This window comes from Rhamphochromis longiceps, linkage group LG10 (genome assembly GCF_057381845.1).
Source record: "Rhamphochromis longiceps isolate RC_006_pf linkage group LG10, R_longiceps_female_GT1.1, whole genome shotgun sequence".
In the NCBI taxonomy this organism is placed as follows: Eukaryota; Metazoa; Chordata; class Actinopteri; order Cichliformes; family Cichlidae; genus Rhamphochromis; species Rhamphochromis longiceps.
The window spans coordinates 8,959,007-8,975,164 of NC_140566.1; the positions used below are offsets into that span (position 1 = coordinate 8,959,007).

The following is a 16,158-nucleotide window of genomic DNA, read 5'->3' on the forward strand; positions in this document are numbered from 1 at the left end:
TTGCAGTCCAGGAGAGGTCATCAGAGATGTGCACGCCCAGAAACCTCTGACAGACTGTGGTCTATTTGTCAGGAAGTCCTTGATCCAGAGGCAGATGGGGGTGGAGAGTCCCAGGTGAGACAGTTTCTGGACCAGGATCTCCGGGATGATATGATTGAATGCTGAACTAAAGTCCAGGAAGAGCATTCTCACATAGCTTCATCAGTCCTAGATGTCGCCTGGTTATTGCTTCTGTAGTTGGTAATGTGATTGATCCCCTGCCACATTTTTCTGGGGTCATTGTCAGCAAAGTGATCTTCAATCCTCCTCCTATAGGCAGCCTTAGCTTTCCTGATGGAAACAGCTTCCACTGATCGCTGATGAAGTGGTTCGATTTTGCTCTGTTTTCCTTTTTTTTTTTCCTTTCGCCAGCTCCGCTGACAGAATAATTACACTGGTGGTTTTGTAAAACGGAATTCCAATTATTTTGGTGTGAGTATCACAAATGAGCCATCAGATATCGCGACTGTGCATGGGGGTGGGGAGCCATTAGCAAAGCACACCCTCATCTCCCATTTTCTTTTGACAAGGTCAGGAAAAGAGGGGGAGCAAGATTGAAATGAAGAGACACAGAGGCATTAGAGAGCAGCCACAATAAAAGGAGAAAGGCAGAAGGATGAATAGAGCTGAGAGAGAAATCAGCTGAGCCACTATAAGATGATACCTTTGCTCATAATGACCCTATCTGAGGGGTAATGTAATGCAGTTGAGTGAAAAGCCACAGTTTAACATCTATCTGAGGTTCACTTAGCAGTCACGTCATGTATCCTTCTCTCTATCAACAGGTTTGGCAGCTTCTCACCCACTCACAGAGAGAAGAAGAAAAAGAGTGGGAAGAAACACAAGCGAGACCGGTGAGTGCGCACATGCACGCGCACGTGTGTGTGTGTGTTTGCGTGTGTGTGCAAAGGTAAAGAATCTGGATTTTGAAGGCTTTGATCAACAGTTCGCCTTGTGATGAAGCATTTTCAGCACTGTAGTTCATTTATCCGAAATATTAAAGGAAAAGGGAAAGGTGAAAATGAGGCTTGGAAGAGACCCCAAAAGCAAGCGCTCATCAACAAAAACTCTAGGTGCCTTGGGATATCATAACAGCAATAAGCAGTGGTAGAGTGGCCTCTTCCTCCTCTGGTTTCCCTCATTCTCTGCCTGACTCAAGGGGAAATGGGCTAAATGTGTTGCTCTAATAACCCAGTCTGTATGACGGGGCGCACAACTCAAGAAAAATGAGCCTCTTACTAAATTGCTGAGCATCACTGCGCTGCCCTGCTCTGCTTTCCCTCCTCCATCCATCCACTCTCATCCCATTTCCCCCATGTCCTCTCTACTCATTGCCGCGCCTCCGTTTCAGCCTCACAGCAAGGATGTTCTGCATTGCAGGTGCTGCTGATATCAGAATGCCTAGAACAAGGAAGCAGGAGGGCGACATACAACGTTCCTCCAAAGAGACATCCTCCTCTGATGCTCTTCTTTAAGATGCAGATTAGGAAGGGGAGGGGGGAGATTATACGCAGTCCTGTCCTGCTAACATTTCGCTGGTCTTTGTTTCTTTAAAATAGCAGCGGGTTGATCTCAGGCCATTTGGGTGCATATTTGTCTCATAGCTATACTGTTTATGCCCTTGTGATAAACGTTGTGCCGTGGCGAGAGATTCAGCTGTCACCAGAGCTTGTGACAGAGGAGGAGAAGAATGTCCTCTCCAGAATAACACCTCATACACAACAGTCCCTACCTGAGGCCCTTCGGTGGGGAAGCATGGGTTGTCACGAGGGCCACAGCTCTCAGTCACATACCAGCCACATTTATTACTGTGACAGCTTTATTACTCCTCCTTTTTCAGAGCATCAACAAAGTGCTCCCTCCCACTCTGTGCTGCATGCTGTAGGTGTGTAAAACAGCATGGGAGATGTAGGGCTCTTCAGGAAAATAACTTGCACAGGCCGGCCTGAGTAATCACCATGGAAACTGCAATGAGGGTGAAAAGTGATAGGAAGGTGATGTGTCAGTCCTGTGCTGAAGACTGAGGAATAGCCCATATCCTGCTTATTATGTTAAAGGGGCTTGGCCAATAAGTGTGGCTTTATTGTAGGGAGCAGCATGTTCTACTAAGTGTGATGACCAACACATGTAAAGTACAGAACTGCTGTTAGAGCTCCCTGCAGATGTTGCTGCACATATAGATGCATGTGATCCAGAGTGCATTGTTTGCTGAAATATCCCACCCCTTACCTTCCAGGAACATTTCTTACAGTCTTTTGTTGGTAAAGTTGATAAGACCAGGCCTGACATCACTCCCCTGCCTTTGCAGGGCTCTAGACTAACTTTTTGCCATGGGCGTACCGGTATGCCTAACTTTTTAAAGTTAGGCGTACCGGCACAAAAGTTAGGCGCACACAAATTTTATAATAATTTATATAATATGTGTTTTTCTGGATACACTGTGCTTTTACAGCATTCAAAGACTGATGACACCGTGACAGAGCACTGGCTATGAATTTCAGAAGGATCAGGCCTTAACTTAACAGAAAAGTTAGCAATTACAGCTACATCCACTTCTGTGGTGCCTAGGCTGCTCACTAGGGCTGGGTATCATCACTGATTTCTATAATCCATTCGATTCCGGTTTTCAAAGTCCCGATTCGATTCAACTTAGCCCCAGACAGTCAGAAATATTATAATTCTGATCATTTATCAGTACTGACTTCATCAGAATTGTGAACATCACAGCAGATGCCTTTGTGTGAAAGTAACTGAGAATAAAACACAGAAAAACATGAAGGAGATTTTCCTGGTCTGGCTTTTTATAGCAGATAACCTTAAAAATATTCTACAATGTTCTGCATATAAAGTTTAAATTTCTTCAGTATTGAACAACAGAAAAAATAAGCTTTCTTGTCCGAAGTCATTTAAGTGAAAAAAAGAAAAAGAAAAGAAAAAGACAGCAGCCGACAGCGCTGTAAACAACGGTAGACTGGTGGGTAATAAGCGAATGAATAATACAGAAAACAGAGATTGGAGACGGGAAACTGTTCTTGAAGTACAGAGATAGATAGAGAGAGAGCTAGCTGTGCATGAAGTGTGATTTTAATAGTCGTGGAAGCAAAACAGCAAAATTCATGACGACATTGATCAAATGTGAAGCGCAGTTTGCTGCTTCTTTTGCTGCTGGCTCGGTGAATTATGGTTGGAGAGACAAAACCTGCAGCTCAGAATCGGCGCAAAAAGACGCAATCACAGCGGACCGGACGCATCAGAATCGCTAAGCTCCGACAGCGTGTCCGTCTACGGGCCGTCGGGTGAGAAAGCCGAGAAAGACAAAGTTGATTCTGATGCGTCGGTCCGTTCTGTGTTTACGTCTTTGTGTGGAATCCGTGTACCTGCTCTCGTTTGCTGTTTGGTTGTTGTTGAAATGGTTTTGTGAGCTTTAATCTGAGAATCTGGCGTTTCTGGCAAAACACAGTTATGTTTAAAAGTCGATTCAGGATTTAATGAATTGATATCGCTTTATTCAAGCTACTCACCTCCCACTTCCTCCTGCACTTTCAACTGGACCACGGCCAATCAGGGAGGTCCCGCCCCTTACTATCTCTGATTGGTTTAGTCCACGATAGGGGCAAAATGTGTGTCTGTTGTTGACCACAGGGAAGGTTGCAGATTTTATTTTATTTTTTTGCTACCCAAACAGTTGGTCGCACAGGTGCAACCAAATTTTTTTTTTTAGTCGCACCACTGAAAATTTTGGTCACATTTGCGACCAAATTGGTCGCACTCTAGAGCCCTGCTTTGATCCCTCTGTCCCACATTTTCTGCTGTTTTTGACCATTTCTTTCTTTCTCTACTTTGGCTGAAGTGAAGCCCAGTCTGTGGTCCTGAAACAACCATTCAAAGAGGTCTTTGACACTTGGGCCTAGTGTGCTATTCATAATTAACAGCTGTCTACTGGCAGCCAGTTTTATTTTATTTATTTATTTTTTGATAACTTTATTTATGATTTTCCAATGTGACAAAAATACAAAAAAATATAACTGGAATTGCGATTACAAACATTGCCATTGTGAAACTGGTTGTGCCACGCAGGAAAATGTATAATGTATGGACACAAACAAGAAATACTACCATGTGAACAAGGCAGAAAACACCAAAAAGCAAACAAACAAACAAAAATAAAATAAATAAAGGGGGGAGGGGGGGCTGCATTGTGTGCAGTTCTTGTTGGCTTGCTACAGATAGTAGGTGGCTTCAAAGAAAAAAACCCCCACAGATAAAAGCAGTAATACTTCAGTAAATCACAACTTCTCCACATATTCAATAAAGGATGACCAGGTTTTGTAGTATTTACTTTGAGACCCTCTCAAACTGTATCTCAAATGCTCTATCTACCTCTCTACCCACTGAACAAACACTGGTAGATCGGAATCCTTCCACTTAAGAAGAATTAGACTGCGTGCCAGGAGAGATGAGAAAGCCACTCCATACATTTAATAAGAAGCTATACCGTGTTGGTTTAGGAGGACACCAAATATGTGCTTCATATGTGTTTTCCCACACACATGAAAAAGCTTTAAAAACTAATTCCCAGAACCGGTTCAAATCAGAGCAGGTCCAGAACATATGGCTCATAGTAGCAGGTGATTGCTTGCACCTCGGGCATCCATTATCAGAGGTATTGTATATTTTGGCTAGTTTAGCTTTGGTTAGGTACGCCCGGTGAAGGATTTTAAACTGTATTATACAATGCCGTATACAGATTGAGGATTCATGGATCCTGCTAACACTAAGGTCCCATAGGTCGTCTGAGATCTGGAGGTTTAAGTCCAGTTCCCATGCGTTTCTGGCTTTGGACACAGAGTCTGCCTTTGTATTCTGCAATGTGCTATATATTTGAGAGATATGGCCTCTAGCAATAGGTCGAAATTGTAGACAGTCCTCAAAGTGGACAGTCAATAGGTAGACTTGGATAAGAAGTGAAGTCTTTCCAGTAGCTCACGTTGGTCTCGTGGGAGTATCTATGTTCCCCAAGAAGGAGTCAGCCTCTGAATTATCAGTGCGGGAAGTATAGAGATCCTGATAAAATAGCTTAATTCTGTCAGGGTGTGTTACCTCCTGACCGGAGTATAACTGTATGTCAGGTATAGATTGGGCTGTGGCGGATTGACAAAGCTTATGTGAAAGATATCTACCTGCTTTTTCACCATGCTCGTATATATGATATCTTGATCTAAGAAAGAGCTTCTCAGTTTCTTTAATTGAGAGGGTGTCAAATTCAGACTGCAGCAGTACCTTCTGCTTATATAAATCAGCGGTTGGACAGGTAACATATTGTGTGTCAATGTTTGCTATGAGCTCTGTCAGTTCTCGAAGCTGTTCGTTTCGCTTTTTATTCTTATAAGACGCAAAATAAATAATTTGGCCCCGCAGATATGCCTTTAGCGACTCCCAAATTATAGATTTTGAAACATCTGGAGTGTTATTCGTTTCTAGAAAAACTCAATGTGGTACTCAATGAACTTGCAAAACTCCTCATCTGACATTAATGCTAAGTCAAATTTCCAGAAACGCTGCCTTGTGCACACATTTGAAAATGAGATATCAACCTGTACTGGTGCATGATGTGAAATTACAATTGCATGTTATTTACACATGGTGACCCTTGGGATAAGGAAATTATCCAAAAGAAAATAATCAATCCTCGAATACAAATGATGCACAGGGGAGAAGAAGAATAGTATTTTGCTAAGGGCTCAGTGATACGCAGTGGATCTGAAATACCATAGTTTTGAAGAAATGTATTCAGAACGGACACTGATCTGGAGGTCCGAGTAGACTGATGTGGCTTAGACCTGTCAAGGTTGGGATCGAATACCAGATTCAAATCCCCACCAGGTGATGCGTATTTAAATCTGGCAGCAGGCCAATCAGTCTTAATAAAAATTGTGGATTGTCCCAAGTTGGTGCATAAGTATTCACCAAAATAACTGGAGTGTTGTGGAGCCTGCCAGTAACTATCAGAAAGCGACCATTTGAAGTGATGAAAGGAAAATGTTTTCTAACAAAAATGGCAACCCACCGCGATTTAGAGTTAAATGCAGAATGGTAGACCTGGGAGACCCAACTTTCTGTCAACCTATTGCTTTGCGTGGAGCGCAGATGTGTCTCCTGTAGAAAGACAATGTCTGGTTTGAAAGTCGACAGATGAGTGAATATCCTTTTACGCTTTTTAAAATTATTCAGACCTTCTACATTCCATGTTATAAATCAGAATCAGGTGTAGTTGCAGTTGTAGTTTGGTTATATAGCCATATTCATACTTTCAAGACAGTCATGACAAGCAAGCCGAATAATAATTTGGAGTAAGTATACACACAAAACTGCAGCCAACAAGAAAAAGGAAAAACCCAGAGTAACTATACAGGGAGTGCAGAATTATTAGGCAAATGAGTATTTTGTCCACATCATCCTCTTCATGCATGTTGTCTTACTCCAAGCTGTATAGGCTCGAAAGCCTACTACCAATTAAGCATATTAGGTGATGTGCATCTCTGTAATGAGAAGGGGTGTGGTCTAATGACATCAACACCCTATATCAGGTGTGCATAATTATTAAGCAATGTCCTTTCCTTTGGCAAAATGGGTCAAAAGAAGGACTTGACGGTTTAAAAAAGTTAGAAATAGTGAGATATCTTGCAGAGGGATGCAGCAGTCTCAAAATTGCTTCTGAAGCTTCTGAAGCGTGATCATCGAACAATCAAGCGTTTCATTCAAAATAGTCAACAGGGTCGCAAGAAGCGTGTGGAAAAACCAAGGCGCAAAATAACTGCCCATGAACTGAGAAAAGTCAAGCGTGCAGCTGCCAAGATGCCACTTGCCACCAGTTTGGCCATATTTCAGAGCTGCAACATCACTGGAGTGCCCAAAAGCACAAGGTGTGCAATACTCAGAGACATGGCCAAGGTAAGAAAGACTGAAAGACGACCACCACTGAACAAGACACACAAGCTGAAACGTCAAGACTGGGCCAAGAAATATCTCAAGACTGGTTTTTCTAAGGTTTTATGGACTGATGAAATGAGAGTGAGTCTTGATGGGCCAGATGGATGGGCCCGTGGCTGGATTGGTAAAGGGCAGAGAGCTCCAGTCCGACTCAGACGCCAGCAAGGTGGAGGTGGAGTACTGGTTTGGGCTGGTATCATCAAAGATGAGCTTGTGGGGCCTTTTCAGGTTGAGGATGGAGTCAAGCTCAACTCCCAGTCCTACTGCCAGTTTCTGGAAGACACCTTCTTCAAGCAGTGGTACAGGAAGAAGTCTGCATCCTTCAAGAAAAACATGATTTTCATGCAGGACAATGCTCCATCACACGCGTCCAAGTACTCCACAGCGTGGCTGGCAAGAAAGGGTATAAAAGAAGAAAAACTAATGACATGGCCACCTTGTTCACCTGATCTGAACCCCATTGAGAACCTGTGGTCCATCATCAAACGTGAGATTTACAAGGAGAGAAAACAGTACACCTCTCTGAACAGTGTCTGGGAGGCTGTGGTTGCTGCTGCACGCAATGTTGATGGTGAACAGATCAAAACACTGACAGAATCCATGGATGGCAGGCTTTTGAGTGTCCTTGCAAAGAAAGGTGGCTATATTGGTCGCTGATTTGTTTTTGTTTTGTTTTTGAATGTCAGAAATGTATATTTGTGAATGTGGAGATGTTATATTGGTTTCACTGGTAAAAATAAATAATTGAAATGGGTATATATTTGTTTTTTGTTAAGTTGCCTAATAATTATGCACAGTAATAGTCACCTGCACACACAGATATCCCCCTAAAATAGCTAAAACTAAAAACAAACTAAAAACTACTTCCAAAAACATTCAGCTTTGATATTAATGAGTTTTTTGGGTTCATTGAGAACATGGTTGTTGTTCAATAATAAAATTATTCCTCAAAAATACAACTTGCCTAATAATTCTGCACTCCCTGTAAACCTAACTCCCACAACAGAGCGTTCTCACTCCCGAGGCGTAACATGTCGACGTTTTGTCACGTCCCGCGGCGTTCCTGAGGAACGCGAAAGGAGACCTTCGGCGTTCTTATGGTACGCGGCGGGTTATGGCTGGGATCCAGTGCAATGACGCTCCCGCGGTAATAGACGTTCCAGCCCTGTATTCCAGCCCTAAACCTAACCTTATCCCTAGCCCTGACCATAACCTTATTCCTGACCTTAACCAGGACTTTAATGATGTTAAATAGCGTGTTTCTAAGCGATTTGAAGAAAAAGAGTGAACATGTGTAGATTCAGTCCAGACGGTTCTCATATTTCCTCTTTTTTCCAAGGTCGTCATTTAGGAACGTGGTGGGTAGCCGAAAACTTAATATGGTGACGATTTGTCACCTAGCGTAAAATGTTACGCTTTGGGAGTGAGAACGGGTTGCCCACAAACAAGGAACAAGCTACACCTTCCCCCCTAAAAGAGCTTATATCCAACATGTCTCTTCACTCCCTAAAACAGATGTTGCCCCTAACAGGGAACGCCAACTATTAACATAATTTTTAGACATCTGGCAGATTGGAAAGGCACACGTGACTTCTCTTGGTTGTTTACTTTGCTCAGTGATAAACAAGTATATGAAGACCTATTAAATTATGAAAGACGCCAAAGTACAAACCTCTATCTAAAGTGCAGTCAGAGTCAGTGAACAATAGAGAGTCAGAGAGCAATTGAGGTAGCACAGTCTACTCAGCCCGTGTCTTGATTCCCACACACAGCTAAGATGCAATTCTTGACGTAGTCTTTAGCAGCCGTTAGATTGGTGAATATTTCCTCTCCAAGAGGAGAAGAAATCCTCAGCTTCGCTGGGTACAGCATCCCGAATCTCACACCCTGACATCTGTGCAGTAGATCTTTAGCTTCTTTAAAGGCCCCCCTTCTCTTTGCGACTGCAGATGGCAGGTCTGGGAATGGAGACAATAATGGAGACAAAAAGGATTTTGTTTCCATTATGGGACTGGGGACTGTTTAACGCGGGCCTGCAAAGCAGCACCTCATTTTTTTGAAAGTAGTGAAATTTGACAATAAGTGGCCTGGGTCTCTGGTCTCTTGCAGGGATGGTCTGTAGGCTGCGATGTACCCAATCCAGTGTCGGAGCGGTATTCAGGCCCAACACCTCCTTTAGTAGCTGGGCCACAGAATTGACATGGGCGCGTCCGAATCTCAAAGCGCTCCCTCACGCCAAGTACAGTATTCGAATGTTGCATCTGCACTGTCTCCCTTCAAGGTCTTCGGTCTTGTCTGAAAGAGCTGATACAATTTCTTTCAGATCATGAACTTGCTTCTCCAAGTCCACAACCCGATCCGAATACTGCAGCTTCTTTCAGGCTAGTTAGCCGGCTATGGTGGTCAGTGCAGATAGTAGCTGGAGCATCAATCTTAGCACAAAGTTCAGTCCGCACTTCATCTGTTTGGTCAGAAACATTGCTGCGAAGCGAATCGATCAGGCCATTGAGAGCTTGGCACTTGGTCTCAACTTTTGCTTCCAGCTTAGAAATTTTAGCGACTAAGTTTTTCTGCGAGCTAGTTATGTCAGCCATTAAGTGGGGCTGTGTCCGGGGATGTAGCATTGCTATCAATGGCCTTGTCTCCATCAGTCGTTCTGGTATTTTTAGACCCTGACATTGTTGTAAAGACTCTGGGAAAAGTTGTTTTTCATCACCTTCAGGCCTCCCTGAAAACAAATGTTGTCACTGTAATAGTTTGGTTTCAATGCACATTATCGCACGGGATCAGCAATTTTAAAGGTGCTTAATGATCTTTTATTAATTGCAGCTTCAGGGGATTCTGCCATTTTAATACTTTTAGATCTACAATAAATGCTACATTTGATACAGTGGATCATAGCATCATATTCTCTAGGCTGGAGAGCCACGTGGGCAAATTTTTCTGTGGCTTGTTCTCATCACCTGATTCTCTCACATGCAGCCGTCCCCCAAGGAACCATCCTTGGTCCAGTACTCTTTTCCCTTGTTATGTTCCTATATGTTCCTATTAATATCAAAAGATCAAAAATAAGGAGTTTCATGTCACCATTATGCATGGTGATAATTCACAAATCCATGTCCCTCTCAAAAAGAAATACTGCAGTCTTTTTGAATGCTTTACTTTAGTGTCTTACTGACATAAAAATATTAATATAAATAGATAACATCAAACTTCTTGAACCTTAAGCAAAAAAAAACAAACAAGCAGTAGTACTTGATGTCGGTCCTTCAAAAACAGCCTTTGTAAAAACCTCTGGGTCATTTTTGAGAGCAGCTTCACATTTGATAAAAAAAATAAATGCTGTTTTTAGAGCCAGTTTCCATTGTAAAGGTGTCATCCAGGCTAGATTGTAACAACAGTCTTTATTTGAGCATTAACCAGGTATTTGTTGTCTGTTCTGCAACTTCCAAAATTCTGCAGCTCGACTCACATGAGACGCTGCCCCCAAGCGCACAAATACATTTCAAAATGTTATTGCTTGCTTTTATCATCAGGGGGTCCTTTTATCCCTCTGTGGGGGGATACTCCCACTAGGTTTAAATCTGGGACTCCCCACCATTTGACCTTAGAACTGAAGAAGCTTCTCGGATGAGAGGTGAAAGAAGTCCAGACGCTTTTCTTTGCAAGCTCCTTTGACTACGATGACCTGGATGACTGAGAACCTTCACAGACTGCTTGCTTTTAAGTTTCATTAAATGGAAACTTAAACATTCATTAAATCGTTAGCACCTCCTTACCTTCTGATCTTTTAACATATCACCAAGAACAGCTGACCAGATGTTTCCCATTATACTGACAAGCAAAATATCGGGCCTTTGCTGTAGCTACACCTATATTTTGGAACAGTGTTCCCCTTCATATCACCACCTCACCAACACTGAACATCTAAACTCTTTTGAGAATGTATTTTTATTCCTCGGTATTTAAACCTCTTGATATTTGTTTTTCAATTTTCCATTGTTCTCTTTTGTATTGTGTTTTATTGCTTTTATTGTTTTATTCTTTTAGTTGTACAGCACTTTTTTTATACTTGAATAATTCATAGGTTTGTGTTAAATGGCTTAACAAATAAACACAAAAAAAGAAGAAAAACTTTGAGAGCCCTTCAGCAAGCCTGGAGAATTATTGCTCAAGAATACCTTAAAAAATTAGAAGGAAGAAGAAAAAGAAGGCCTGGATTGCTCTCAAAAAATTAAAATGTGGTACACAGTCTCACAAAATGTATATGTAAAAAATATATAAATATGTAAAATGTGTTTTAAAAAAAGATACTGTGTTCTGCATATGAATTATTCATGTCAATATTTTGTGAAGTTGCTGACCTCGCGCTGACATTACAATGGCTTTGTTTTTGTAGATCTGCATCTGGCTCCAGGAAAAAGAGAAGACACAGGTTTGTACGGCAGATAATAATGTCCTTCAGTATGTGAACGTCCATATACAGGGAGTGCAGAATTATTAGGCAAATGAGTATTTTGTCCACATCATCCTCTTCATGCATGTTGTCTTACTCCAAGCTGTATAGGCTCGAAAGCCTACTACCAATTAAGCATATTAGGTGATGTGCATCACTGTAATGAGAAGGGGTGTGGTCTAATGACATCAACACCCTATATCAGGTGTGCATAATTATTAGGCAACGTCCTTTCCTTTGGCAAAATGGGTCAAAAGAAGGACTTGACGGTTTAAAAAAGTTAGAAATAGTGAGATATCTTGCAGAGGGATGCAGCAGTCTCAAAATTGCTTCTGAAGCTTCTGAAGCGTGATCATCGAACAATCAAGCGTTTCATTCAAAATAGTCAACAGGGTCGCAAGAAGCGTGTGGAAAAACCAAGGCGCAAAATAACTGCCCATGAACTGAGAAAAGTCAAGCGTGCAGCTGCCAAGATGCCACTTGCCACCAGTTTGGCCATATTTCAGAGCTGCAACATCACTGGAGTGCCCAAAAGCACAAGGTGTGCAATACTCAGAGACATGGCCAAGGTAAGAAAGACTGAAAGACGACCACCACTGAACAAGACACACAAGCTGAAACGTCAAGACTGGGCCAAGAAATATCTCAAGACTGGTTTTTCTAAGGTTTTATGGACTGATGAAATGAGAGTGAGTCTTGATGGGCCAGATGGATGGGCCCGTGGCTGGATTGGTAAAGGGCAGAGAGCTCCAGTCCGACTCAGACGCCAGCAAGGTGGAGGTGGAGTACTGGTTTGGGCTGGTATCATCAAAGATGAGCTTGTGGGGCCTTTTCAGGTTGAGGATGGAGTCAAGCTCAACTCCCAGTCCTACTGCCAGTTTCTGGAAGACACCTTCTTCAAGCAGTGGTACAGGAAGAAGTCTGCATCCTTCAAGAAAAACATGATTTTCATGCAGGACAATGCTCCATCACACGCGTCCAAGTACTCCACAGCGTGGCTGGCAAGAAAGGGTATAAAAGAAGAAAAACTAATGACATGGCCACCTTGTTCACCTGATCTGAACCCCATTGAGAACCTGTGGTCCATCATCAAACGTGAGATTTACAAGGAGAGAAAACAGTACACCTCTCTGAACAGTGTCTGGGAGGCTGTGGTTGCTGCTGCACGCAATGTTGATGGTGAACAGATCAAAACACTGACAGAATCCATGGATGGCAGGCTTTTGAGTGTCCTTGCAAAGAAAGGTGGCTATATTGGTCGCTGATTTGTTTTTGTTTTGTTTTTGAATGTCAGAAATGTATATTTGTGAATGTGGAGATGTTATATTGGTTTCACTGGTAAAAATAAATAATTGAAATGGGTATATATTTGTTTTTTGTTAAGTTGCCTAATAATTATGCACAGTAATAGTCACCTGCACACACAGATATCCCCCTAAAATAGCTAAAACTAAAAACAAACTAAAAACTACTTCCAAAAACATTCAGCTTTGATATTAATGAGTTTTTTGGGTTCATTGAGAACATGGTTGTTGTTCAATAATAAAATTATTCCTCAAAAATACAACTTGCCTAATAATTCTGCACTCCCTGTATGTAACCTGTGTGCTTGCGTTCAGTTTGTGTCTTTTACACAATTGACTACTTTTTCAAATGACAGTAGAATAGTCCATTTAGGCAAGTGATGCGTGGAATTCTCTACTCTCTGTGAATGCAGATTCATTGTTGTTGGGGTTTTTTTTTCAGGTCGGGAAGCCCAAAGAACAAACATAAAGACAAGAACAAACAGAAAAAGAGGTGAGAGAATCGCTGCCTGTAAATTCAAATTCAAATTTCAAATTTCAAATTCAAATTTTATTTGTCACACACACACAACCATACACAGTATGACATGGGGGTGAAATGCTTGTAGCTGTACAATGCCCGACCATTAAATGACAGAAGAAAAGTTTTTACAATATTTACAATTTACAGTTTACTACAAAAATTTACAAATTAACTTAGGAATTTACAGTAAAGAATGTGCAAATAGTAGAAGAGATTATAAAGATAAGGATTATAAATTATAGGAATTATAGGATTATAGGAAATGTGTGGTGACGTGTGAAAGAAATCTCCGTCCCGGGTTTCTCCGTGGATCGGGTTTCCTCCGAGGCGTGGGCACCTATAAGCAGAGTTTTGTCTTTACCCTATAAGATTCAAAATTATTCAAAGTAACACTCAGGTATGCCGTTCAGCAGGTTAGTTACAGCGCCGGGAGTAGCTTGGGAGAACAAGGAAACACAGACTGCTTCAGGTTGCTTTCCCAAAATCAACTCAAAGGTTTATTCATCAGACAACAGTTTATATAGAGGAAAAAGGTTCGTGTGTCAGCAGATTCTCAGTTCAAACCGGTACAGACCAAATAAGGAAGCGTCTTCCTGCCCTCTGAGCAAAGAAGTATCCTTTGTATAGTTTATCAGTTCAGCTACAATTTATGATTATCCCAGCAAAATACACTCCTAGACATAGAATACAGAGTTCTTTCATTAGTGAATTCTGAAACAAACCACCTGGCCTTTAACAAGCTCTTTTCTAGGAGATAAAGAAGGGAGGATGGGAATAAGGAAGTGATCTCTGTGGTATTTTCGACCTTGAGGTACCATCCTGTGATTCTTACACATTAATTCTTGGGTCACAGAGAAAGAGAAAAACAACTAGTAAATGGGCCTTATTGAGTAACAGTTTTCCTGTATAATATCACTATAAAACAATATCCTGTAAATGCTACCATGGTATCAAAATATCACAACAACGTGTGTGAGAGTCCAGTCTTATAGTGACGTGTTTGGGAGAGTCCAGTCCTACACCTGGTTCAGGCCCCGAATAGCCTGGGGGAAGAAGCTCCTCCTCATTCTCTCTGTTTTGGCCTTAAGGGAGCGGAAGCGCTTCCCAGACCTCAACAGTGAGAAGAGTCCATTGTTGGGATGGGAGAGGTCCATCATAATCTTCCTAGCTTTGGACTTGCACCGCTTGGTGTAGATGGACAGCAGGTCAGGGAGCTCTGATTGAATGATGCGTTCTGCCGAGCGCACCACCCTTTGCAGATCTCGTCTGTCCTGCTTGGTGCTGTTCCCAAACCAGGTGCAGATGTTTGCCGTCAGGACGCTCTCGATGGTGCAGGAGTAGAAGTTCTTGAGCACCTTCAGTGGCAGATGGAAGTCTCTAAGTCTTCTGAGGAAGAAGAGACGCTGACGGGCTTTCTTAACCAGGGTGTTGATGTGACAGGACCATGACAGGTCCTGAGTGATGTGGACTCCCAGGTATCGGAAACTGTCCACTCTCTCCACTGGCGTGCCACTGATGATGAGGGGTTTGTAATTCCTCGCCTGCTTTGTAGTGAAGTCCACGATCAGCTCCTTAGTCTTGCTGATGTTTAGGAGGAGGTTATTCTCCTGGCACCAGGTCTCCAGGTTCTTAATCTCCTCCAGGTAGGCCGTCTCGATGTTGTCGGAGATCAGGCCCACAACAGCAGTGTCGTCAGCAAACTTGACAATGGAGGTGGTGTCGGATGTGGCTACACAGTCATAAGTGTACAGTGAGTACAGCAGGGGGCTTAAAACACAGCCCTGAGGCACTCCAGTGCTGAGTGAGATGGAGGGGGAGACTTGTTTTCCCACCCTCACTGATTGGGGTCTGTCTGTGAGGAAGTTGAGGATCCACTGACACAGTGATGAGCTGAGTCCTAGATCTGTCAACTTGGTGAAAAGCTTATAGGGAATTATTGTGTTTCTGCTTTAGCCTTTGTTTGTAAGCAGGCATGAGGAAGATGGCGGAATGGTCCGATTTTCCAAATGCCGGCAGGGGCTGAGCCTTGTAACAGTTCTTGAACGGGGTGTAGCAGTGGTCTAATGTCCTCGTGCCCCGGGTGGGGCAGTTGATGTGCTGGTGAAGATTGTGAAATGTCCGTTTGAGATTCACTCTGTTAAAATCTCCCATAACAATTCTTTAATCCATGTAAATGTAGAGCAGATAGTCTGCATGTCTTATAAGAGAGTAGCCAAGTTTCATTCATTACCAGTAACATTTAATGCACATTTCCTCAGTTCACATTAAAACAAACAGTGAACAACAGTCTTAACTCCTCAACAATAGGTAGAAGTCCCATTGAGCCTACTCATGAATTTATATTGGCACTTTACAGCCATTATCTCAGGCTTAGACTCACACAGAATGTGAACAAGTGTAAAAGAATTGAGAGCATCTTCTAAGCAAAGTGTGTGAGTTCAGCACAATTTCTGGGCTGTACCCTGCTCTCTCTCTCTTGCCACACACACACACACACACACACACACACACACACACACACACACACACACACACACACATATATATGTGTGTGTATATATATATATATATATATATATATATATATATATATATATATATATATATATACATACACACACACACACACATATATATATATATATATATATATATATATATATATATATATATATATATATATATATATATATATATATACATATATCCTGCACCCTCTATTAGAATATATATATTGAAAGTATTTTGCAGTGCATTGCCTGTTTTACATATCATGAGATTGACTACTGAGCTCGCTGTGGCCTGTGTGTCCCCATGATGTATGCATGCATACACGTGGCTTTATG

The 16,158-nt window shown here is 42.1% G+C and overlaps 1 protein-coding gene across 6 annotated transcripts in view; it reads left to right on the plus strand.

The window, feature by feature from the left end:
* srrm3 (serine/arginine repetitive matrix 3) overlaps nt 1–16,158 on the plus strand; it is a 145,205-nt gene that overhangs the window by 111,672 nt on the left and 17,375 nt on the right. For all 6 annotated transcript variants that reach the window (XR_014913515.1, XM_085420027.1, XM_085420031.1 and 3 more), the window contains 3 exons: nt 825–893; nt 11,429–11,464; nt 13,232–13,282. Coding sequence is in view for 5 of the 6 variants with exons in the window: in XM_085420027.1 (XP_085276153.1) it covers nt 825–893; nt 11,429–11,464; nt 13,232–13,282 (156 nt within the window). In the remaining variant the exon portion in view is untranslated. The remainder of the gene's footprint in view (nt 1–824; nt 894–11,428; nt 11,465–13,231; nt 13,283–16,158) is intronic.